At 36.3% G+C, this 27,211-nt stretch overlaps 1 protein-coding gene across 1 annotated transcript in view; it reads right to left on the minus strand.

Moving 5' to 3' along the window:
• The window catches only part of SEMA3E (semaphorin 3E), a 264,006-nt gene that overhangs the window by 110,629 nt on the left and 126,166 nt on the right, over positions 1-27,211 (minus strand). Inside the window, exon 2 of the mRNA XM_014843190.3 lies at positions 7,362-7,522. Coding sequence (XP_014698676.2) covers positions 7,362-7,522 — 161 coding nt within the window. The remainder of the gene's footprint in view (positions 1-7,361; positions 7,523-27,211) is intronic.

Here is a 27,211-nt window from a genome sequence, read left to right on the forward strand (position 1 = left end):
ATTAACACTCATAATTAGTTTGAAATTATGGTGCTTATGAGATGTTACTAGGTCTTATTACTTAATGTTAATAAAGGAGTTACATGTTTTCATATTACAAATTGTTATTTTTATATTTTGATAGTTGTATTCCAATATATTTACATTTTGATAACTTTTTTCAATATTTTACTTTGTAATCCTACATATTCACTTAATGCATGTAAGGACCATAAACTCTTCACCAGACTGACAAATGGATCCGTGACACACACAAAAGTTGAGAACCTCTATACCAAACCATATTTGTTGCTGATTTGTAGAGGGAATGATAACATAGAAAAGATAGAAGATAATCAACCCTTAAGAAAAGTCAACAGGCTAGGATGCGGAGCATGTCCAGAAGGAGTGGCATTTCTTAAATGAAGGAGCAGCTCCTCTACCCAAGGAGAGAGGTAGAAAAAGTCCCACAGAAGCAATAGACTTGGTGGTGGGAGAGTGAGGATAAACCTGTTTAATGGCTTCTATTTTCTGATGAAGATAAAAATTAAAGTTATTCATCTTCCCTGAAGATATCATCAGGTCTAATCAATCATGACATAACCCTGTTGACTGTAGGCTCCATGGGAAGCAATGACTACCCCAGCCTCCTAGTCAAAAATCACTACTTGGATTCATATCCCCTTACAACTCTGTACAGCACTCAATCTGACTCCATCCTTTGGAAGTTCTCAAATCATCTGGCACACCCGGTCTGGCATTAACAAAATTCCCTGTAACTTCCACCTATTTTTCCAGTGTCCTTTTACCTTCTTGCTCTAATAAAATCCAGCTTGTCCCTTGAGACTACTGTTTCTCTACTGGCCATCTCTAATAATGGTGGCTTTTTTACTTTGAACTCATATGTGAGGAAAATGTTTAAATTAATCCTTCTTGTCTCTTCCTAATCAATGTTGCCTCTCTCCAAACTTGTCTACCCAATAAAAACTTAAAACAAAATAGCAAAAATAAAACCCCAGCTACTTTGAAAGCTCATCTGAGCACAACCATACCACTTGCTATCCCTCCTTCTTGTAGTCATCTACCATCATCCTCTGCCGTGCCCTCCTCATTAACTGAAATTTTTTTTTTCACCTACATTATTGCCTTTCTCTTCACAAAGATGATTCATGAGCCATCACCCTGGCCAATTGATGTCCTATCCTCTGCTCTTTCATTGGTCTGGTCCTTCAAATGTATCTCAGCCACACACTCTGATGTTACTTCTCTAGCTCTCCACATTCCAATATTGGAGCCACTAGCTGCAACTAGTTATTGAGCCTTGAAATATAGGAGGCATTTTATTTAGGAGTCTTCTCAAATATCACATCCCAGAAAATCTTTTCCTGACCATCCTGTTTAACACAGCAACCCATTTACTCTCATCTCCCTATCTGCTTTATTTTACTTCATAGCATTTATCACCATCTGGTATTATTTTATGTTTTGTCTGTGTTTTCCAACTTTTTACAACGTACATGTCCTGCTTCTGAAATAATAATTGGGTTATTAAAATTACAAACAAATAAGTAAAATTAAAAATAAATAAAAGTGAAATTGCAGTTGCTAAAATAGTGAGGTACTGGGCATGGATAAACAAATGAATGAAGGGAAGACTGCTGAGGAATCTGTGGATCAAACAGACCAATGGAAGAAGGTTTAGAGGGTATGTGTATCACCAGGAACTCAAATATCACTGGAGGGAGTGGGACTTGGCATATCTACTTTCCACTTTGGAAAACTATTTGGCATTACCTTGTACAGGTGAACATTAACAGCAATTAACCTATAAACAGCAATTCTACTCCAGATTATATGCCCTGCACATGTGTATTGGGAGATGATTACTAGAATGATCATAGAAACACAGATGAAGCAAAATACCGGATACCACCCAAATGTCCTTTGACAGGTAACGGATAAATAAATTGTGCTATATTCATCTGATGGAACATGTTACATACAAGCCAAAGAGAATAATAAGAGTTTATATACAGCTTATACATGTGTGTCAAGCATAGTTCTTGGTTCTTTACTTGCATTAACTTATTGTTATTCTCAGAAAGGACTAATAGTTTCCATTGTACAACTGAGGAAACAGAGGCATAAAGAGGTTAAGGAATTTGCCCAATGTTATAAATTCAGAGGCAAGATTTGAACCTAGAAATCTAATTTGTGTTCCTAATTCACTATTCTACCTCAACAACCAATGAACTATGCTCTAAGTAACATAATTGAATCTAAGAAATAATACTGAATAAAACCAAACAAAAAGCAGTTCCAGAAGACTGCAATATACTATTGTATATCATTTTTACATAGCTCAAAACAAGTAACACGAAAAAATATACTGTACAGGGAAACATCCATTATGATAAGATAATTTAAAAAATAAAAACGAAAAATGGATAAACGTAAAATCCAGGGTCATTGCTTCTAGGCAGCAGGAGGCCTGAGGAGGGAAAGGCAGAGGAGATAAGGGTAGCTGTACCTACTATGGGACAGGTGATATTTTCATTCTTGGGTTGGCTGGTGGGTTCACAGATGTTAATTTCATTATTATGCTTTCTAGCATATTTACGTTATATTCATTTTTTTAATTCTTTTAAAGATTGGCACCTGGGCTAACAACTGTTGCCAGTCTTTTTTTTTTTTTCTGCTTTATCTCCCCAAACCACCCCCGTACACAGTTGTATATCTTAGTTGCACGTCCTTCTAGTTGTGGGATGTGGGATGCCACCTCAACGTGGCCTGACGAGTGGTGCCGTGTCCGCGCCCAGGATCCGAACCCTGGGCCGCCGCAGCAGAGCACTCGAACTTAACCACTAGGCCACTGAGCCGGCCCCTACATTATATTCTTTTGTGTAGAACCTAGAAATAAGTAGAAAGTGAGAAAGTAGTGAAAATGAGCTTTGGCTACTCTTTCAAGGCCCCTGATCCCAAAGGAAGAAGGAAGTATGTTCCATCACCAGGTAGATACAGATTTAAGGGAGTATTTTTTTTTTTTTATGAGAGGTCCTGGATCCTGCTTATAGAATGATGAACTAGGTTTAGCGGTTTTACCTGAAGCAGTTTTGCCTGCAGAGGTTATCTGGCAATGTCTGGAGACTTTTTGATTGTCATGATTTGGGGGAGAGTTCTACTAGCATCTATTGGATGGAAGCTAGGGATACAGCTAAACATGCTACAGTGCACAGGACACTCCCTTTCCCAACTTAGACTAATGCAAAATGTCAGTAGTACCGAGATTGAGAAACTCAGAGTTAGATAAAGCAAAGCAGAAGAGATTCAAAATATAATGACAGGTAAATAATCGAAGGAGCAAGGGCCAGAAAAGACAGGAGGAGAGCTTGGTCCGGGAGCAGACACATCACGTCTTCAGAGCCTGGACGGCACTGAGGCACTGGCTCTCATTCTTAAGTCCACTCCTTTAAACAGAATGTCTATGAAGCAGACCTCACTCTAACTCTGCTGTTACTGAAAACAAACACAAAAGGCTTGTTTGGAGTTTTATTGCTAATCACTCTGTGGAAAGAGTCTAGAAAAGTACAAAATAACAAATGCAGGTGAGGTGAAGTCACCTCAGAGCTAATGAAGCTTAAGCTTTGGGACTCCTTGCTGGCACTCAGCCCTTTTGCGGTCCTGGGGGGGACCTTAGCAATTTTTAAATTTATGTTTGAAATAATTGTATTTTCTGAGGAGGTCCACCAAACTGTAGACACTTCAGGCCACACAAAATGAAGATTTACCCTAGAATGTAGCAAAGTTATTCAATGTAATAATTTGTATCGCTACTTTCCTTGACATCCTTGCTAGCTGGCACCAGGAAGCTTCAATGGCCACATACTATTCTGTTTTGCTCCCCAAGATGCAGTTCATAAGACCTCATCACTTTCCAGGTCTCTTACTCTTACATAGTCTTCACAGGTCACTTCCTCCATAAAAGCAAGTCTTTCCAGCATTAAAGGCTTGAGGGTACAATTAGGCAAAAACTGTAAAGGAGAATAAGTGATTCAATTTCCCCTACTCTAAAGAGGAATCACATTAGAGAGGGAAGCTGCTATCTCTTGGTCTTAGTTCCACATAGGAAACGGCTCAGGAAAATTATGAGACTGTATAATAAAAGTCATCTAGAAAGCTTGTTATAAATGTGAATTCCAGAGACCCATTCTATGAGAGTTACATGATTCTGAGCAAAGGACAACAATTTAAGAACTACTTCCTTAACGTGAAGATTCTTAACCTTTTTGGTGTCAGATCCTTTGGAGGATCTTTTCATATTCACATAGTTATAACTTTAATATGGGATTGTATTAGTTTGCTATGGCTTCCATAACAATGTACCACAGACTGGAGGCTTAAACAACAGAAATTTCACAGTTCTGGATGCTGGAAGTCTAAGATCAAGGTGTCGGCAAGATTGGTTTCTTCTGAGGCCTCTCTCCTTGGCTTTCAGATGGCTGCCTTCTCACTCTGTTCTCACAGGGTATTTCCTCTGTGGGCACACATCCCTGATGTCTCTTTGTGTGTCCAAATTTCCTGTTTTTATAAGGACATCAGTCAGTTTGGATTAAGGTTCATTCTAATGGCTTTATTTTTACCTTAATCACCTCTTTAAAGAACCCATCCCCAAATAGAGTCACATTCTGAGGTACTGGGGGTTAGGGCTTCAGCATATGAATAAGGCAGACAAAATTCAGCCCATAACAGAGATTGTTCTATGGCTCCTCCATACTTACGATCCCTAGCTTAGATATTCCTTCACAGAAAAGTGGAGTACGTAGATGATCTAACTGAGACAAAAAGAAGAAAGCCATGTGGTGAATGCCACAGTTAGTGGGAAAAGACCATCTGAGGGAGAGAAAAACCCATTGAATTTGACTGGAAAGAGGAGGTCATTGATGGTCTTAGAGATGCGCGTGTGTGTATGGGGGAGGGTATGTGTATGTATAATATAAATGTATATTCATAGTTTATATATAAATACACATACAATTTTAAAATATATATTGTAAATATACATGTAGAGACAAAGAGAGATCATCTCTTTTGAGAACTATAGAGAAAATAAAAGTTGATAGAAAAAAGGAAAGAGAGTGAAACACAATATGTGCTTCCACTCCATCCTGTAACTACTAAAATGTTAGTAAAAGGACATAATCCAAACAGGACTAATAGAACTTGAGTGGAGAGGCCAAAGAAATATCAGCAACGTTTGGGAAGTTCTACGACATGTGGACAAGTGTTGACTGGCTTTCCGTACTAGAATAGCTGAAATCTAAATGCCTGTAAGGTGAAGGGAGCTAATAAACAAGCTGATTCATGAAAATGAACTTCAGAAATTCTCAGGAATTGGAAGTCTAGAGTCCCACTGAGAATGGGAAAAGTGGTGGGTGTGGATGAAACCAGAAGAAACAGTTCCAAGTCTGTATAAAAAATAGGAAGGCCAGACAACTGAGAAAAAAAATCTGACTTACAGGAGTCCCAGAAAGAGAGTTGGGAGGAAAATGGAAAGAAGGAAAAACAGCAAAGAAATAATGAACATTTTCCAGAGCTGAAGGCCACAGAGTCCTCTGTAGAAGGTCCATTGTGTTCCAGCACAGTGGATGAAAAAATCTAAGAGAAATTTGAGGAAATTTTAAAACACAGAGCTGCATGGATCAGAATTAGAGGGATGAAGTGGCAGGAAACAGGTTATATACAAAACTTTGAGATTAGAATGGCATCAGACTTCTCAGCAGTGTATTGGAAGTCTGAAAACAATGGAGCAATATCCTCAAAACTCTGAAGAAAGTGATTTTCATTGTAGAATTTTACATCCATCTATCAATTACGTGTGAAGTTTGAATAATATTATTTTCAAACATAAAAAACTCAAAATTTTACTTTGGATCCTTCTTCAAGAATCTAGTAGAAGGTGTGTTTCAGTAAAATGTCATATTAAATTCAAAAAGAAGGCTATACAAGTAGGAGATCAAGGGGATGCTCCAGGACGACGGTTGAGACAAGAGAACCAAGATGGATATCTCTAATTTAAAAACCAAAAACTTGGACCTGATGGAAACCACTGCAGTTCACTACATTGAGAGGAGTATAAAGACTCTAGTAGAGAGTTCGGTGAAAAATTAGTGAAAGTAATATAAAAATATAAGCAAATGGAAAAAAGGGATAATATTTAATCTGGGGGGAAAGAAGTGTGATATATTTTCCTAATTATAATAACGTATTTAAATAATATGTAAATAGCTACTACTACGTAAATAGTTATTACTTAACTGAAAGTTATGGTGTAGCTGTATTGGGAAGATGAGGGGGCAGATGACTGGGTGTTGCCGGTGCAGTAGTGCACAGATATTTTAGCTATCGTATTGCAAATAAAGAAAGCTAAAATCTTCATCTTCCTAAACAGAAAGTCAACAAATATTGTGTAAAATCAATGATACCAAGAAATAACAGTGCACATATAGAAATATGTACACATATAGAAATAAATAGAAATATGGAGGTAAGAACCAGAAGAAATAACAGAGCAGTTTTAAATAATTTCCTCTAGGAATTAGGAACTGGCAGGGATGAAAGGATGCTACCTTTCATCATAAATTATTTAAAAATGACTTTAAAAAATATGGATAGTGATCATTTTAACAAACATAGAAATAAATTATTAAATTATAAGAAAATATGTAATACATTTATGCAAAAAAATTAATAGTATAAATATTTCTGCATCTTTTATATAAGGTTGACATGGGTCTGAAAAAAGTTTAGCCCAATTCAGTTCTGTATAAGCATAGACTACAAAAACTACTTTTCTTCTTATTAAGTTAAACTTTCCTTGAAAATCTTGGGCATTTGCCTATTTTAATATACTTTAATCCTCCAGGTTTAAGGAGCATCCATCTGAATTAGTGATATTACCAATAGAACTACATGAGTTCACTATATCAAGATCACACATCCATATTTCTTCAGGCTGGGATTTTGGAGTAATAAAGCCTAAGGGGACTACTACAAATCAGCATGTTCCAAATCCAGGTCTCAGGATAGCGGATGTGGTGACAAGGAGCATCATGCAAGAGTAATGGCAAATGCTCCAATCTGAAGTCTTCTGGGAAAACAGAGATCACTGGTGTGCTGAAAAAGTTCATTCTTGATAATTGATAAGCTTTTCTCAAAATGATTTCATGTTTAACGAATATTTTATTTCTATCAATAATATTATCACTCAGAATGTTAAAGTGGCCAAGAAAATGAAAAAACTAATCCAAGTAACACCCGTACAAGAAGATATCTCCCTCACCCCTTTTCTTTCCCTCCTGAAATATAGTTTGATGTTTCCATACCTCTCTATAGCCATTGTTGATTTGTTCCAAGCTGAGGGAATATATAAGATCCTTGCCTCCCACGAAGAGTCTCTCTTGATATTCATCCAGCAGCATTGTATGCAGATCAAGAAATCCAAAAGGGCTGTGAAAGATTGATGTTCTGTTTAGATCCAAAAGCTCTGAAATGTAAAAGGAAATGTATGCTAAACACAAGAGAAAATACAGTACTTTTATAACACTTTTCTCATGGCTTTATTTTCATACTTTTGGAACTGTGTAGTTAACATTCATTTCATCATAAATATAAAGACTTTAAAATTTCTTACTCAAGATTAAAACTATACAGTGCACTAACAATACTGTATTGTATATTTGAAAGTTGCTAAGAGAGTAGATCTTAAAAGTTCTCAGTACAACAGAAAGATTCTAACTGTGAGGTGATGGATGTTAACTAAACTTATTGTGGTAACCATTTCTATATATATATTTATATACATATCGAATCAATATGTTGTATACCTTAAACTTATACAATGTTATATATCAACTATATCTCAATAAAACTGGAAAAATTTGTTCAACATGTAGAAAGAGTGCAACTGGGAATAAATTTTAATATGCACAAATTAAAATCTTTTATAAGTTTATGAATATAAAAACTTCGAGTCAACTTAACATGTAGGGGAAATATCCTATGTTTTTAAATATAGAGGGAATATTCCTTCACAATCTTTAACGTAAAGCGTTATGTGGAAAAGTCATTTTATTATGACTTTTATATTTACTTCTCTTATGTGTAACAAAAATCTCAAATGTATAATAAATATTCTCAAAACGTGTCCACTTGATTCCAGATGAACACCAACTCAGAAAAAATGTTTCCAGTTGATACTGGTTTTGAAAGTCACATCCAAAATTAAATTGTCCATGTCTGGAAACTATCAGGGTTGTTAATACAGTGAGGTAACACATGGTAGCATTCAGTACATTGGGCATGACTGATAATACTGGTGGGGATCTACATTTTATCATTGTGATTTTGGCTAGGGTTTATGCATTCATCCCTATGTCCGAAATTACAAATTATTTGTTTCAGCTATATATACATTTAATTTTAGAAAGTCAGAATCTGGCAAACCTCTCATGTGTGTGCATTTGTCTGTTTTCTTGCTTAAAGTATTTAATCGTATATGTAGTTCAGCACTTAAGGTTAGTATATAATATATGACAGCCTTTGATGACGAGAGAGTATATTGGCCCGAAGGCTAGAGCCTGCATGCTGAAGAATTCCTGGAGAAGCTCCTTGGAAAATATTGACAAGTTAGAAGATAACTTCATCTTCCAAAGGTCAATGCCTAATGCATCTGACAGAAAATGTGGAATATTGGTGAGCAGAACACTGAAACACAGAGAGCAATAGGAAATATGACAAATCTAGAGCATTGTGCCCAGTCTTACCTCATCTGTTTCTGAGAAAAGAGAGATGAAATGTCTTTTCCCCACTATTAAGAATCTATTCACTGCCTATATCTATACTCTGAAATTGTTGATGTCCAAAATTGTGTAGAGTAGGGTTAACTTTAAATCTTTAGCTTTAAATAAGCAATACTGCTAAAATCAAAGCATCTCTTCTAAAGAACTTGCGATATTGAGTCATTTGACTATTGACCTAAATAAAGAAACTGAGAACAAGTTTTGATGAAGGGATGGAGAGAATAATAAGGTGCTTTATTTGGAGAGGAAGAAAATAGTAATTTGAGAGATTAGGGGTTCTTGAATCCTGAGAGACAAATTTGTCAAAGTAGAATCACACAGTTTCCCTTCCTTACTAGTCATTCACAAACAGCAAGAGCTGCATATTTTAGGGATCCAATACCATAACAAAAATATAGATCAAAGCTATCCACTACTGTCATACCTTGTCATTATATATAATCATTTATGGTTTTATATCAGAGTTGCTAAGTGGACTCTTTGGCAGAAGAGGTTCCCCAGTTATTAGGATAGATTGCTACAACCCCCAAGTTTTATGCACAGTGAAATCATTATCTGAAAGGAGGCAACTGATCAAAGAATGGTTACATATTAGCTAGAATTAGCAGGTCTCTAAATTACAGTTACCAGACACACTAAGATGCAGAACTTAGGAGACTAAGTTTGCCGGAAAATAAGAGAAAATCATGAAAAGAGTCAAACTTGAGGGCCCTACCCTAATGTGTTGCCACAGTGGAGTAGTCTATGCCAATATCAAAAAGTCTGAATTAGAATAAATGGCAGGCCAACCATTAAAGGAGGCACTCCATGAATGAATTCCATCTCTCTATGGCCAAGCCTATCCCATGAGATCACAAAGATGCACCCATGTTCCTGCAGAGACATAGTTTGGAAAATGCAAAGGGAAAAAACTGCAGTGTGCATTCAACTAATGCAAATTCGTTAAACGTTCGCTTCTTATAGCTTTTACATTTATCTTTTTTCACCACAACAGTAAACAACCATAGCATAACAGTTTAAATTACCATTGTCCTTTATTTTACTGATGGAGAAACTCAAGAGCCCAAAGACTAAATGACCATCCTACAAATATACAATATTACAACAAAAATCGCTCAAATACTGAAAAAACATGAGAATTAAAGTACAACAGATGTGTATATCATAAGAGAAAGTCCTGTAGACTGAGAATCTGGAGAGCCAGGTTCTAGTCTTGGCTTTGCCATGAACCTTGAACAACCACCTTAGCTCTTTAGATTGTTTTCCTCATGTGTTAATCACCCTTCCACCTTCAAAATTCTGAATTCTCTGACTAAATTGCATCTCTAAAATGGAGGTGGCAACACATTGTAAAAAAATAAACCCAACATACAGATGTTTTACAGAGCTTTTCAAAGTATAGTGCTAAACCTATATTTTTAGAAGCTTAACAAGTAGTGGGAATGGTCCATGAACAAGTCTAAATACCACGCCCCATATTTAAGCTTGCCTAAAGATTAGTTAAAAATTCATTTCTGACTTCTCATATATTTAAATTATTATAGAGTCAGAGAATACTTTTTTTTAAGTTATAAGGAATTTTGGAGCTTATTTATTTTGACTCATTCTTATTGCCTCAGAGGAAATTGCTGCCAAGATATGTTTGGATACATAAAATGGAATATTGTATGCATGCCTTAGGCAATACGTCATGAAATCTCATTTCATTTATGAAGAAACTTCCTTGAATAATTTCTAAAGTAATTTTTTAAACTTATAAGACCCAGCAAATAGACTGGAGTTTTCTTTAAACATTTTCACAATATGAAAGAAGCGTATCGAATGCTTCTGCAACTCTCTGCTTTGACCATCACTGTACAACAGAATAGTGCCAACAAATGATTCCTGGGAAGTTCAGGCTTGTCAGTAGATGTATTATTTCAGAATCATGGTACTAATCAAAATATATCCATGCAACAGTTTATATTTTTCTTGTCCATTTGCACAGGCATAAATTCTGATTGTGATCTTTAATTTTCTCTATGACCAAAACTATCCTTCCTGTCTGTGATTCTCCAACATCCTTGACTTTAAGTCAAGAAAAGTTAAAAGTATCCATTATGGGTAAATATTTGTGCTGTAGACATATCTGGAATAATGGTCACAGCAGAATTCTTTAATAGAAACTTTTTTTTAAAAGCTTGTGTATATTTATGCTTCAACTTAACTCCGGTTCTCTTTTATTTAACTTGCCTCTTCCCAAAAATGATCTGAGATGACTTATACAAATATAGTCAACTGAACAAACAAATATATTGCTAGAAGTGTTCAGATGAAGGCAAAAAAAAAAAAAACAAAGAAAATAAGGCTGGAATAAATTTTATTTACTGAAAGTCATTCTCTAATATCCTATATATTGTTAGAGTGAATACCAACATTGACTCCAGGCTTCCTAAAATTCAAAGTAAAAGTCACAACAAAACAAGAGAAAAACTATATCAGTTACTTAAGAGCACTGCCTGGTGTAATAGTTAATTTTACGTGTCAACTTGGCTGGATCATGGGATGCCCAGATATTTAGATAAAGATGATTTCTTGGTGTATCTGTGAGGGTGTTTCTGGATGAGATCAGCATTTGAACTGGTGGACTCACTAAAGCAGATTGCCCTCTCTGATGTGGGTGGGCCTCGTCCAATATGTTGAGGGTCTGAGTAGAACAAAAGGTAGCAGAAGGAAAAGTTCACTCCTTTTTTCTGCCTGACTGATTGAGCTGGAACATCAGTCTTCTCCTGTCCTGAGACTGAGACTTACGTCATCAGCTACCTGGTTCTTAGGCCTTTGGATTCACAGTGAACTACACCACCAGGTTTCCTGACTCTCCAGGATGCAGACAGCACATTGTGGGACTTCTCAGCCTCTGTACAGCATAAACCAATTCCTCATTATATATAAAATCTCCTATTGGTTCTATAGATTCCGTTTCTCTGGAGAACTCTGACTTATACACGTGGTATTAAGGGCTAATAAGAATGCTGAAAAATACTATGATGGATACCCAACATCACTAAAAAATAAGGTATTAAGTGCCATACCTCTGCTTATAATTACATCCGTCAATACAAGCCAACCGAATTTATATCAAAGTGACTACCAGAAGTGACTTTGTGGCCATGGGTGGCTATGTTAGTCAGGACATTAATGACTGCAATGAACAGATGTTAACTAAATCAGGGTAATGCAAATCCAAGGACAGAAAACCAGGTATCATGGTAATTAAAAAAACCAACAGAAGCACAAGGTAATTTATCTCTTAGAAGATGGTGGATCTTTGCTTCTTGCTTCTCTTAACACCACTGCTTCACTGTACTGATTCTAAAGGTTTTATTCGTTAGTTTGTTCATGGCCAAATATGTCTGCATTAGCCCCCAATTGTATGACCTTTCAATTCTCACTCCACCACTGTATTACAATAGTTTTTGCATTTTTCAATTCAAATCCTCAAGGAAAAGAATGTAATTGCCTTAGTCAAGGTTCACAATTCATAGATTGCTGGCTTCCTCTAGATTGGATGCTTTGGGATCAATTATCCATCCATAATTAAATGTGGAAGCCATGTGGTAGTGTGGTCCCTATAAGTATGGGGGGGTCAGACCTCTTACCATGAAGCATATGCATCAATCCCAAAGGCAAACCTATCCAGTCTGTCTTTATTCATGGATAAATTTATAGTAACATAGATTCATTACAATCTGTATTTCCACTAGATTGAATAAGTTGACCCACTGTATATAGATGTTCAATATAATCTTATTAAGTGTTGAAGAACATCTGCCAAAAATGAAAATTTGGGTTTTTCACTAGTTGATCTTGAGCCATCTTTTGTAATAACTGAATTATTAAAGTCACTCATACAACTGGAGAATAAACCTTAGTGACTGCACGGAGAATATTTCCACTTCTTTTCTCCTTTGGAATGAGGAAACACTCACCTCTCTGATCCATATGAAATTTCTAGGAATTGAAGTATGCTTTATTTCTAAGAAGAGTATTGTAAACATAAAAGCAATTAATAAGATAAAAACAGGAAAGTTTGGTAAATCATGGAATTCCAAAGTTTAACAAAGTAGAAACATAATTATTTAAAAAAACCTGACAAATGTGCTTATTTACAGCATAGATATGGAAAAAAGTTATTGTTCTTTCAATATGTTGGAAAAAATATTTTAAAGAAAAAAGAAAAATTATCACCTCTGTTCTGTAAATAAACGTGTCATAAAGAAGAAGACAAAAACTAATTCACATAAAAAGAACTTAACGTCATTAGATGTACAAAGAGATGGATGTGAAAATATCATTTTAAATGGTATTTTTAAAAATTACAATAACCAGTGAAAATGAGGTTCCGGATATTGCTATTAGGACTCTTCTAGAGGCTAGACAATATAGAAATGTGACATTTCTATATTATTAAATTTTTTTCCAGTGAACATGTATTACTTTATTAAAAACAAAATTATCTTATAAATAAAAAGGGGAGGAGGAGGGAAATGGCCTTATAGTTTCATGCAACCAAATTTCCTCATATATCTTGATATTGTTCTTCCCAGTCCTGACTCTCAAAATGGTAATAACATTTAATTAGTATTTATTGAGTAGTTATGTATCACATATTGTCTAACAGCTTTGGCATTTATTATCTAATTTAATCATGTGGCACTTCCATGAAGTAAGACCTACAACTATCCCATTTTCTAGATGCAGAAAGAGAGGTTTTAAGAGATTCCGTGCACAGTTAAGGTTATTTGGTCAGGATTGGTGCCAAAATTTGAACAAGAGAAGTTGACTGGAAAGCCTTGCTATTACCAATGTACATGAGACAGGGTGTCTATCACCACTATGAACTCACACAGCTTGGCCATCCCCAGTTCTGGTCCTCAGAGTCAAAGAGCCAAAAGATTGTTTGACTTATTAAAAACTTGTTCCTTATTAACAGTGACTCCATAACCTATTATATATAAAACTCCTTACAGAAGCAACTGAGAAAAGTCCAGTCTGTTAAGGAATTATGTGTCTGAAATTGAATGCATTTTTGCAGAGCCTGATATAACTAAGATAAAATGGAAAGTTTCCCAATATTTGGGATTGATGTAATTCAAAATAAATCAACAGCAAAAACATCAACAGGAAAAGTCAAGTTAATATCAATTTTAATTTTAACTCTCTTTAATTTGTTATTTTATAAAGTGCCTCAAATAACTACAGAAATTTTCATGTTGCTTTGACTTATCAATTCATGACATTTTCAGTTTCATACATCTTGTGAGAAAACTGAAATATTTTTACTGAATTTTCCATAGAGCTTCAAAATGTATTAAACGTTTTTTTGGTGTATCCGAAAGGCAAAAGAAAGTCACACAGGAAGCTTTTCTCTCTCCTTAAGAATTTTTCCTCTTTTTAGTTTTAGAGCAAGCACTTTAAGCCCTATTAGTGATCTTAGCTCCAAATTAAAGTCTGTGGACTTGGCATATTCACCAAGCAGTGGCTAACTTCTTGATCTCTTTGCACTGCTTCAAGTTGCTGAGACGAAAGAATCAGACAACATGCAGGAAGAGGGGGACAAAAGAAATTCTAATCTTAGGTAATCTCCAGAAAACACAGTGCAAATAATGGCCAGCACTGACTCGGTTAAAAAGAGGGAGCTCATCTTGAATTCCTCCTACTCTAAAAATAACACGAATTACTTGGGGGCAGGCAGTGGACAAAGAAACAAGACTAAACTGAGATGCACCAGCTCTGAGTCCATCCGGAAATTTTCTCAAGAGGGAACTAATTATTATTGCTAAGCTGCATGCTAATTATCAGCTGTCAATGAAGATATACACAGAGGATTTAGTCATTTCCTCTCATAGCCTTTCTTTTTAACCTGCAAGGGAAATAGCTTTAAAACTCATTGACATCAACATATCACAGAGACAGTTCTCTTCACTTTGTCAAAATATGTTTAAATTCCACACATCCATGTGTAAGATGAGGGAGGTGGGCGTACACATTCAGTTCTCAAACAAAAATAGATTTCCAAGGGAGGGGCCGTTTCTTCTTGAATGCACACTTCTTCCACTGTCACCTGCAAAGTAGTGACTTCCTGAGACCCAGGACTTCAAACTTTTCATTATTTTCCAAATCAATTATTGTATTCAATGCATACATTAAAATTAACTCAACAATAAAATGTTGAATTGCACACGTAAGCATTGCAAATGAAAATGAAATATAGATATGACTATTAGAAATTTTCTTCAACTTAGTTTAAAAGGAAAAGGTTTCTCACAACATGCTTTGATGATTTTGACAGATCTGATCAATGAATGCTAATGGCTTGTAATAATGTTGAAACAAAGTGGTAAACAAATAAGCAATTAACTTTTATAAAGTGTAAACAGGAGATAGCTCAATGGTTTGCTAGTTGCTCTTTCTAGCAACGGACTGTGGCTGGCCTTTCATGCATTCTCTGAACTTTTAGATTCTCTTTCTTACAAGTCAAAGGTCCACAACAGGCATTGCGGTGCTCCAAGCTTTAATCATAAACCACTTGCAACAAAAGCAAAAAGTGTTCAAATGCACATAGCTTAGACATCAAATAGCCTTTTATTCCCTCAATCAAGGAAAACAAAATATGTCACAATTTTTAAATTCCTCATGTTCCTATTTTATATAAATTATTACTCAGTATTATACATGATATTCTGGCTTATAGGCCTCTGAACTCGTCCGTGAACACTAGGTCACCATGCGACAAGGTTACACAGAATCATTGTCTATCCATGTACTATGCATGTGTGTGTTTGTGTGCACATTATTTAAATTATTAAACTGAAAAAATCAAAGAATATAAAGTGCTACTTCATAAAAGTCAATGACTTAACTATTTTTAAATGCTTAACTGTTTAATCATGATTATACTTTATTTCATTGGTGGCCAAAGGGCCAAGTCCTATGTGAATAGCTTCCTAAATTGAACCTGCATGCCAGGGGTACCCTGAACTGGGACCACAGTGTATCATTCGACCAACATTCCTTTAAGGCCTTGTAAACTAGGTCATGTTATTCTAAATGTAATGGGAGGGGCTTCAAAGGTTTTAAGAGCAATTATATGACCAGACCTATTTTAAAAATACCAATTGGTTTCAAGATGCTTAACGGGCAGAAGAGGCAAGAGGTGGATGAAACGAGTGTTAAAGACTATTTTTTTAGGAGCAAGTGAGGAGAATTTAGTCGCAAAGCACGGTACACTTGGAGAGAGAGACCTGAAGGAGTAAATGGAAGAAAGCTGGGCATCACATCTTACACAAGGTAAAAGTATGTTTTTCTTAATTTAAGTTATTTTAGGATTAGAATAACAGATTATAATTCAATTTTGTGAAAAAATCAATATATATTGAACATCCACTGTACTAGGTACTGTATCTGGGGTTTCAGAGAGATATTAATGATCAATATCATCTGTAAAAATAACACAAATAAGATTTTGGTATTCCTCATTTTATTTCTGTAAAGTAATTTTAGAGGTAAGGTTTCTCAAACTTATGTACTTGATGAAATTGAGCCTATTCACTTATATATTTTTTTTTAAAGAAAATACATTTTATGGTTCAAAATCAGAAAGAAAAGAAAGGTTTAAAATGATAAACTTCCTCCCATTTGGACACCTTCTTCCTGTACAGTTCTTGCTCCTTTGCTCTCAATGGCTGAACCCTGTCTGGTTTCTTGGGTATTTTTTCAGAATTTCTTATGCATGTACAACAAATAAGCTATATAGATTTTTCATACATTCCTAACTTTTTTGTGTGCACAAAAAAGAATCATAATGTAAATCCTGTTCTGTACTTGTTTTTCTTCATTTACTATGTCTTGGAAATCTTTCTGTATCAAAATTGGAGGAGTGTACAGCGGCATGATATTCCATATTATGGATCATCTGTTGGCAGGCATTTAAATTCTGTCAAATTTTTGCTATTAAAAACAGCACTACAGGGGCCAGCCCCGTGGCGCAGCAGTTAAGTTTGCACGTTCTGCTTTGGCAGTTTGGGGTTTGCTGGTTTGGATCCCAGGTGAGGATCTACGCACTGCTTGTCAAGCCATGCTGTGGCAGGCATCCCACATATAAAGTAGACGAAGATGGGCATGGATGTTAGCTCAGGGCTAATCTTCCTCAAAAAAAAAAAAAGCACTATAATGTATATACATGAATATATGTTAATTTGCTTATATGAAAATATATTTATAACATACATTTTTAGAAGTGGAGTTACTGGGTCAAAAGAGACCTGAATTTGTAATTTTTCACAGATACTGTCAACTTGCCTCCATGGGGATTATATCAGTTTAAAGTTCCACTACTATATGTGAGAGTGACTGTTTCCAGGTAGCCTTGACAATAGTGTGTTATTAAAGTTTTAGGATTTTTGCTGATCTGATGGGAGAGATACAAATTAAATTTACATTTCTCCTCTCATGGGTGAAGTTAAGCATCTTATCATACATCTTACAGTACTTTGTCTTTACTTTTTGTCATTTTTCTCTTTATGTCTATTGCCTATTTTTCTACAGGATTAAAGATACTTTGTCAACATCTGAATTTAAGAAATTTTCAAACTGTTAAGTTTTATGTTATATGAAATCATGGTTGAAAGATGAAGGAGGCTAGGTGCTTAAATGTAGAAATTTGTGCTTCAACCATGTTATAAAAATATTTCAATGTGTTACATTTTTGCTTTAGTAACTAGAGTTAATTCTTCATTATCCCATGTAATTAACCAGTTTTGCAATTAATAGTTCACCAAAAAAATGTTATGAATCAGAAGTGGGCAGGGCACATGGTCAGTCTCCCAGAGGCTGAGTATAGATGTCAGCAAACTCCCAGACACAACTGTTCAGCTGGAGAGTTATGTGGGAACAGAAATGCATAGACTTGGCCACAGAGGAGGTGCCACAGTCAGGGTGGAGACAGCGGGTTCACAACTAGAGGCCTCAGTGAGATTCTTCCTTCCCAATGACACAACTGTTGATGCAGACTTTTCTTTCTTCTCATCCACCCTCCCTGTCTTCAGGGCCATGTTTTCCATCTGGCCTTTTCAGGCTCCAAGCCCCCTCAGACTTCTTCTGGACTTTTCCTGTAACTCCATTTTTGAAGCTCCCTATTGAACAAATTTTTACCCATTTGGTTTTTTTTTTTTTTTTAAAGATTTTATTTTTTCCTTTTTCTCCCCAAAGCCCCCCCAGTACATAGTTGTATATTCTTCATTGTGGGTCCTTCTAGTTGTGGTATGTGGGACGCCGCCTCAGCGTGGCTTGATGAGCAGTGTCATGTCCGCGCCCAGGATTTGAACCAATGAAACACTGGGCCGCCTGCAGCGGAGCGCGCAAACTTAACCACTCAGCCACGGGGCCAGCCCCCCATTTGGTTTTGTTTTAACAATTATTTTCAGTCACTCATGATTTTGCAAATCTACTAGCCTTCCTCATTCATAGATTAGGAGTTACATCAAAAGGCATAATGTTGATCATGGGGGCGGAGCAAAGTGGTGGGGTGAGCTGACCCGGGATTCTCTCCCCTCCAAAATACAACAAAGGATTGGAAAAACTGAATTTCAGAGAATAAACATAATGCCAACAAGTTAGAGACCTACAAAACCAAGAAGGCGGAGATCATAAACCCTACTTACAGCCTCAGAGGCACTGGAACGGTAGGAGAAAACATCGCTCCCTCCCCTAGAGTCTGCGATCGCTGCTGTGCGGGTCGGGAAGGAGCAGGGGAGGGGCTGTGCGACCAGGGATCATCCAGGACTCCTGCCGCTGGTTCAGTGGAAACCCGCTGATGGGGGGAAAGCTTCTGTCCGTGGGGACCCCATAAACCAAGGGCCTCGGGAGACCAGAGAACAGAACTGATCTGAACCCAGACCGGCACGTGAGAGTAACAGCCCCTCCCCCCCGCCCCGCAAAGCCAGTGGGTGCAGCCATCTTACCCCAAGGCGGAGAGCTCATAACATGTGGCTCTCGACCCCCCATCTAGTGGCGACAGGCTAAAACTGCAACCGAATTCTACCACCATGTGAAAAAACCGCTCCTCTACCATCTAGCAATTTATAAAAGCCCCAGACCAGAAGGAAAACAATAAAAACATAGAATTAAGTCCTGAGGACTTGGAATTAGGTAAACTAAGTGATAATGAGTTCAGAGCAGCTATAATCAAAAAACTCAATGAGATAGAGAGAAATATAGAGAAACAAGCCGAGTTCTAGAGTTACTTCACAAAAGAGATTGAAATCATAAAGAAGAATCAAACAGAATTACTAGAGATGAAAAACACAATGGACCAGATAAAACAGAATATGGATTCCCTGAATGCCCGTGTAGACACCAAAGAAGAGAAAATTAACATAATAGAAGATAGACAGGCTGAATGGCTCCAGACAGAGGAAGAAAGAGAACTAAGAATTTAAAAAAATGAGGAAAATCTCCGAGAGATAATGGATTCAATGAGGAGTAAGAACATAAGGATCATAGGAATTCCCGAGAATGTGGAAAAGGAAAATGGAGCAGAAAGTGTGCTTAACGAAATAATTGAAGAGAACTTCCCAAATCTAGGGATTGACGGAGAAATGTGTGTAGAGGAGGGTTTTAGATCTCCTAGATTTGTCAATGTAAAAAGACCTACAGCAAGGCACATAGTAGTAAAATTGGCAAAAAGGAAAGACAAGGAAAGAATACTCAGGGAAGTAAGAAAAAAAAAAGAGAATAACCTATAAAGGAGCCCCTATCAGACTGTCAGCGGATTTCTCTACAGAAACCTTACAAGCTAGGAGAGAATGGAGTGACATATTCAAAGCTTTAAAAGATAAAAATCTTCAGCCAAGAATACTCTATCCAGCAAGAATTTCCTTCAGATATGAGGGAGAAATTAAATCTTTTCCAGACAAACAAAAGTTAAGGGAATTTGTAACTAAAAGCCCTCCATTACAAGAAATCCTCAAGAAGGCTCTCATACCTGAAAAAAGAAAAAAGGGAGAAAGGGGACACAATCCACAGACTAGGGAGACCAATGGATAGAACCAGAACAGGATAGCAAATATTCAACTATAGCATTAGGGTAAAGGTAAGGAAACTACCAAAGCAAGGATGATCTTATCACTCTAACTACAAATTCATAAGACGAGTTGGAATAAAAAATGAAAATAATTATTTAGGAGGGGAAGAGCAAAGGGTCTAAATCAGTATTGGTCAAGTAAGTAAGAGACCACCAGAGAATAGACTATATTATACACGAGATTCTAAATACAAACTTCAAGGTAGACACTAAAATAAAGTACAGAACAGAGTCACAAATCATAAATAAGGAAAAATCTAAGAAATCCAGCATAAGAAATTGCAGTATTAAATGGGTAGTCTAAAGCAAACAGGAAAAGAAACACAGGAAAACAAGATAATGAGCGACAGATTGACAGCATTAAGTCCACATGCATCAATAATCACTCTCAATGTAAAGGGATTGAACTCTCCAATAAAAAGACACAGAGTGGCAAAATGGATTAAAGAACAAGATCCAACAATTTGTTGCCTCCAGGAAACACACCTCAGCCCCAAGGACAAACACAGACTCAGGGTGAAGGGATGGAGGACAATACTTCAAGCTAATAGCAAGGAAAAAAAGGCAGGTGTTGCAGTTCTTATATCAGACCAAGTAGATTTCAAAATAAGACAGGTAAAGAGAGACACAGAGGGACAATATATAATGATCAAAGGGACACTTCATCAAGAAGAGATAATGCTTATAAATATCTATGCACCCAACACAGGAGCACCAAGATTCATAAAGCAACTATTAACAGACCTAAAGGAAGATGTTAAAAACAACACAATAATAGTAGGGGACCTCAACACTCCACTCTCATCAATTGACAGATCATCCAGACAGAAAATCAACAAGGAAATAGTGGAACTAAATGAAAAACTAAAACAATTGGACTTAGACATATATAGATCACTTCACCCTGAAAGAGCTGAATACACATTCTTCTCAAGTGCACATGGAACATTCTCAAGGATAGACCATATGTTGGGAAACAAGGCAAGCCTCTACAAATTTAAAAAAAAATGAAATAATAACAAGCATCTTCTTTGATCATAGTGCTATAAGGCTAGAAATTAATTACAAGAAAAAAGCTGAGAAAGGCACAAAGATGTGGAGACTAAACAACACACTACTGAACAAGCAATGGATCGTTGAAGAAATTAAAGAAGAAATAAAAAAATACCTGGAAACAAATGAAAATGATGGCATGCCATACCAACTCATATGGGATACAAGAAAAGCTGTATTAAGAGGAAAATTCATCGCAATACAGGCACATCTTAACAAAGAAGAAAAATCCCAAATAAGCAACCTTAAAGCACACCCAACTGAACTAGAGAAAAAAAAACAAATGAAGCCCAAAGTAAGCAGAAGGAGAGAAATAATAAAAATCAGAGCAGAAATAAATACTATTGAAATGAAAAAGGCAGTTGAAAGGATCGATGAAACAAAGAGCTGGTTTTTTGAGAAGATAAATAAAATGGACAAACCACTAGCCAGACTTACAAAGAAAAAAAGAGAGAAAGCTCAAATAAACAAAATCAGAAATGAGCGAGGAGAAATAACAACAGACTCTGCAGAAATACAATGGATTATAAGAGAATACTACAAAAAACTATATGCCAACAGAATGGATAACCTAGAGGAAATGGATAAATTCTTGGACTCCTACAATCTCCCAAAGCTCACTCAAGAAGAGGCAGACAATTTGAACAGATCAATCACAAGGAAAGAGATTGAAACAGCAATCAAAAACATCCCAAAGAATAAAACCCCAGGACCAGATAGCTTTCCTGGGGAATTCTACCAAACTTTCAGACAGGATTTAATACCTATCCTTTTCAAGCTATTCCAAAAAATTAGGGAAGATGAAACACTTCCTAACACATTCTATGAGGCCAAAATCATGCTGATACCAAAACCTGACAAGGACACCACGAAAAAAGAGAACTACAGGCCAATATCACTGATGAACATAGATGCAAAAATTCTAAACAAAATTTTGGCAACCAGAATTCAGCAATTCATCAAAAGGATCATACATCATGATCAGGGGGGATTCATACCAGGGACACAGGGATGGTTCAACATCTGCAAATCAATCAACGTGATACACCACATCAACAAACTGAGGAATAAAAACCACATGATCATCTCAATAGATGCAGAGAAGGCATTTGACAAGATCCAACAGCCATTTATGATAAAAACTCTGAACAAAATGGGCATAGAAGGAAACTACCTCAACATAATAAAGGCCATGTATGACAAACCCACAGCCAACATCATACTCAATGGGCAAAAACTGAACACCATCCCCCTGAAAACAGGAACGAGACAAGGATGACCTCTATCACCACTCTTATTTAACATAGTACTGGAGGTCCTGGCCAGAGCAATCAGGCAAGAAAAAGGAATAAAAGGAATCCAAGTAGGGAGGGAAGAAGTGAAACTCTTGCTGTTCGCAGATGACATGATCTTATATATAGGAAACCCCAAAGAATCCATTGGAAAACTGTTAGAAGTAATCAACAACTACAGCAAAGTTGCAGGGTATAAAATCAATTTGCATAAATCAGTAGCATTTCTATACTCCAGTAATGAACCAACAGAAAAAGAACTCAAGAACACAATACCATTCACAATAGCAACAAAAAGAATAAAATACCTTGGGATAAATTTAACTAAGGAAGTGAAGGACCTAGATAATGAAAATTACAAGGCCTTTCTGAGAGAATTGGATGACAACATAAGGAGATGGAAAGACATTCCATGTACATGGATTGGAAGAATAAACATAGTTAAAATGTCTGTTCTACCTAAAGCAATCTACAGATTCAACGCCATCCCAATCAGAATCTCAATGACATTCTTTACAGAATTAGAACAAAGAATCCTAAAATTCATATGGGGCAACAAAAGACCCCGAATTTCTAAAGCAATCCTGAGAAAAAAAGAACAAAACGGGAGGCATCACAATCCCTGACTTCAAAACATACTACAAAGCTACAGTAATCAAAACAGCATGGTACTGGTACAAAAACAGGTGCACAGATCAACGGAACAGAATTGAAAGCCCAGAAATAAAACCACACATCTATGGACAGCTTATCTTCGACAAAGGAGCTGAGGGCCAACAATGGAGAAAAGAATGTCTTTTCAACAAATGGTGCTGGGAGAACTGGAAAGCCACATGTAAAAGAATGAAAATTGACTATTCTTTTTCACCATTCACCAAAATAAACTCAAAATGGATCAAAGCCCTTAAGGTGAGACCTAAAACCATAAGGCTTCTGGAAGAAAACCTAGGCAGTACACTCTTTGACATCAGTATTAAAAGGATCTTTTCGGACACCATGCCTTCTCAGAGAAGGGAAACAATAGAAAGAATAAACAAATGGGACTTCATCAGACTAAAGAGCTTCCTCAAGGCAAATGAAAACAGGATTGAAACAAAAAAACAACCCACTAACTGGGAATGAAATGAAAACAGGATTGAAACAAAAAAACAACCCACTAACTGGGAAAAAATATTTGCAAGTCACATATCTGACAAAGGCTTGATATCCATAATATATAAAGAATTCTCGCCACTCAACAACAAAACATCAAACAACCCAATCAAAAAATGGGCTGGAGACATGAACAGACATTTCTCCAAAGAAGATATACTGATGGCCAATAGACACATGAAAAGATGCTCATCATCGCTGATCATCAAGGAAATGCAAATCAAAACTACACTAAGATATCACCTTACACCCGTTAGAATGACAAAAATATCTAAAACTAATAGTAACAAATGTTGGAGAGGTTGAAAAGGAACCCTCATGCACTGCTGGTGGGAGTTCAAACTGGTGCAGCCACTATGGGAAACAGTATGGAGATTCCTCAAAAAATTAAAAATAGAGCTACCATACGATCTAGCCATCCCACTACTGGGTATTTATCCAAAGAGCTTGAAGTCGGCAATCCCAAAAGTCCTATGCACCCCAATGTTCATTGCAGCATTATTTACAATAGCCAAGACATGGAAGCAACCTAAGTGCCCATCAACAGACGGATGGATAAAGAACATATGGTACATATATACAATGGAATACTACTCAGCTGCAAAACAGAACAAAATCATTCCATTTGAAATAACATGGATGGACCTTGAGGGAATTATGTTAAGTGAAATAAGCCAGCGAGAGAAGGATAATCTGTGTATGACTCCACTCATATGAGGAATTTAAAATTATGGACTAAGAACAGTTTTGGATACCAGGGCAAAGGTGGGGTGGGGGGTGGGCATAAAGGGTGAAGTGGTGCACCTACAACATGACTGACAAACATTAATATACGACTGAAATTTCACAAGATTGTAACCTATCATTAACTCAATAAAAAAAAGGCATAATGTTTTCTTAATAATTTACTCACTATTATAAAATATAGGAAATGTGCTTAATACATTGTTTCCCAAGGCCACTACTGGGGAGGTCAACTCTTATTTAGGGTCAGGCTGTTATTGAACACTAGCCAAGGAGAAGGCTTCTTTCATATGGAGGGAAAATGACTCATGCAAGCTGACCTTTAAACCCTACTCTTAAGTTGACTCTAGTGATTTCTGGATATATGTTTCTGAGAATTCCACGATTCTGAGTAACAAGTATTTTACAAGATGTTTTAAATATTCAAAGCAGAACTTAATGAAGCCAAGAATATACGTGAAATACTGTAATGTTTTCTGTATGCCTAGTTATCCAAAACTTACCTAGATGAGGGGGATGGGAGGAAACAGGTTTCTAGAAGTCCTACAAAATGCTCTCAGTTTTGTAATAGGCAGTGTGCTGTAGGTTTGATCATCATCTGAATATCCTCGTTTCAAAATATTTTCAATCTATGAAATTGTTTTTGATTTCACTTATTTATTTGTTACTTATTTCTTAATGTTAGATGTATAAATAGGATTCATTTTGGAGTAATGCTTTAAAAGCCATTTTTTCCGGATTATACCATTTCACAATGAGTTGGCTCTCATTTAATATTTAAAACAAGAATAATAAAATAGTACTACTCTATAAATTTATATCATATTCTGTTTTAGGATTAGGTTTAAAATAAATAAAGAATAATACGTCATAATTCATTCCCTCTAACACATATTTAACAATCCTGACTGTCATTGTTCAATCTATACCCCCACCAAAACAATGCGTTTTGTAAGATTTCTGATTTTTGAACAAAGTTGACTAATGTATACACAACTGTATTAGTATAATTAGCTATTAATTAAATTATAAATATATTTCAATGTTATCTTACCTCAGAAATGTTCTCTGCTATAAAACTAATGTATTCTCTATAATATATACATTTAATTAAGTCATGCTAAGAAGTTGGATATGCCTATTACCTATTTTTTCATTTTGTATTTGATCACTGCAGTGTTAGAGTAATATAACTTGCTAGCACATGGTATAAATTATTTTTTATAGTTTTATTGAGATATAATTGACTTCAACATTATATTAGCTTAAGGTGTACAATACAACAATTTGATATATGTATATATTGAAAAATGTTTAACACAAAAAGTTTATTAACATCACTTCACATAGTTAAAATTTTTTTTCTTGGGATGAAAACTTTTAAGATCTACTCTGTATTTTCAGAAATACAATACAGTATTGTTAACTATAATCACCATGCTGTACATTGCATCCCCATGACTTAACTTATTTTATAACTGGAAGTTTGTACCTTTTGAACACCTTCACCCATTACCCCTACCCCTAAATTTTTGTTTTTGTAGAAATTCTGTATCTTTCTCTAACGATAACTTCATTGATCTTTGGTCTATAACACAATATTTTCCCTAATAAATATTCTGTCACATAACAACAAGCAAATTAAAACTGGAATCGCACTTTTACTTCATCATATACTGATTCAAATATTTGATATCTGAAGTTCTTCAAGGTTATATGGCTCTCAAATTTTTTATCTCCTACATTGAGCCCCAATTGTACACTTGTTTAGCCAAATGCCTACTTGACTTCTCTTACAGTCTTCACCAATTTAGCAAATGAAGACTGAACTCTTGATTTCTACCCATAAGCCAACTCCTCTCTCAGTCTTACACTTTCAGTAAATGATTCTTTGGATCTTGGCAAAAATGTAGGATTTGTGCTGATCTTTCTTTCCCTGAATGCCACACTCTCTGTCCTCAACATCTCTACCATGACCACTCAACTGGACCAGTGAAAGAGCTTCCCATTTTCCTGCTTCTACCCACCCCATTCCCCCTCCTACCCAATTGGTTTACCTCACAGTAGCCAGAGGGATTCTTTAAAAATATAAATTGGGGGTCTGGCCCTATGGTTTAGTGGTTAAATTCGGCTTGCCCTGCTTTGGCAGCCTGGGGTTCACAGGTTCAGATCCCGGGCACAGGTCTACATTACTCATCAGCCATGCTGTGGTCGTGACCCACATACAAAATAGGGAAGACTGGCACAGATGTTAGCACAGGGTGAATCTCCCTCAACAAACAAACAAACATAAATAAATAGATTGGGTCAGGACTTTCTTTTCTCTGCATAAAACCCTATAACTGTTTCCCAATGTCCTTAGATTAAAATCTTGGCTCAAATTCAGTCAGGATCTGTCAACTGCCTACCTCACCTTGGATGTTGCTCTACTTTCTCCCTTGCTCAGGAGCTCCAGGGCATGGGCTTTAGAGCTTTGCCCTGACTCTCCCTTCTGCCTGATGTGTGCATCCTTCTGCCCTCCACACAGCTGACTCCTCCTGTCATTCGGATCTTCTCTCCTTGAAGTCTTCCCAGTCTAAGGAATCTGAAGTTCCCACCTAGGCACCCTTAGTGGCATGACTCTTTTTTAATATCCTACATTGCATGAATGCTACTTGGCTGTTTTGTTCATCTGTTTGTATTTTTCTTTACTCATGTATTTTCTTCCTCCTCTAACAGGAAAAAAATTCCATGAGAGGAGTGATTTGTTCCCTCTTGGTCACTGTGATATCCCCAGAACCTAGACCAGTGCCAGCCATTTGTGGACTAGGCACTTGATAAAAATATGTGAAATGAATGAACTTCGCTGCATCTCAACTTCCTCATGTGTGAAATGGGGATAATAATAACTAATTAGTAGTCTTGCTGTAAGAATCAAATGATTCATAGTATCTAATGGATGGCCAATATGTATGGGTTTCTTTCTCCTTTCTTTGATGTTGATAAGTTATTGGCCAAGGGCACTAAATAAA

The sequence above is a fragment of the Equus asinus genome, chromosome 1, assembly GCF_041296235.1.
Source record: "Equus asinus isolate D_3611 breed Donkey chromosome 1, EquAss-T2T_v2, whole genome shotgun sequence".
Taxonomy (NCBI): Eukaryota; Metazoa; Chordata; class Mammalia; order Perissodactyla; family Equidae; genus Equus; species Equus asinus.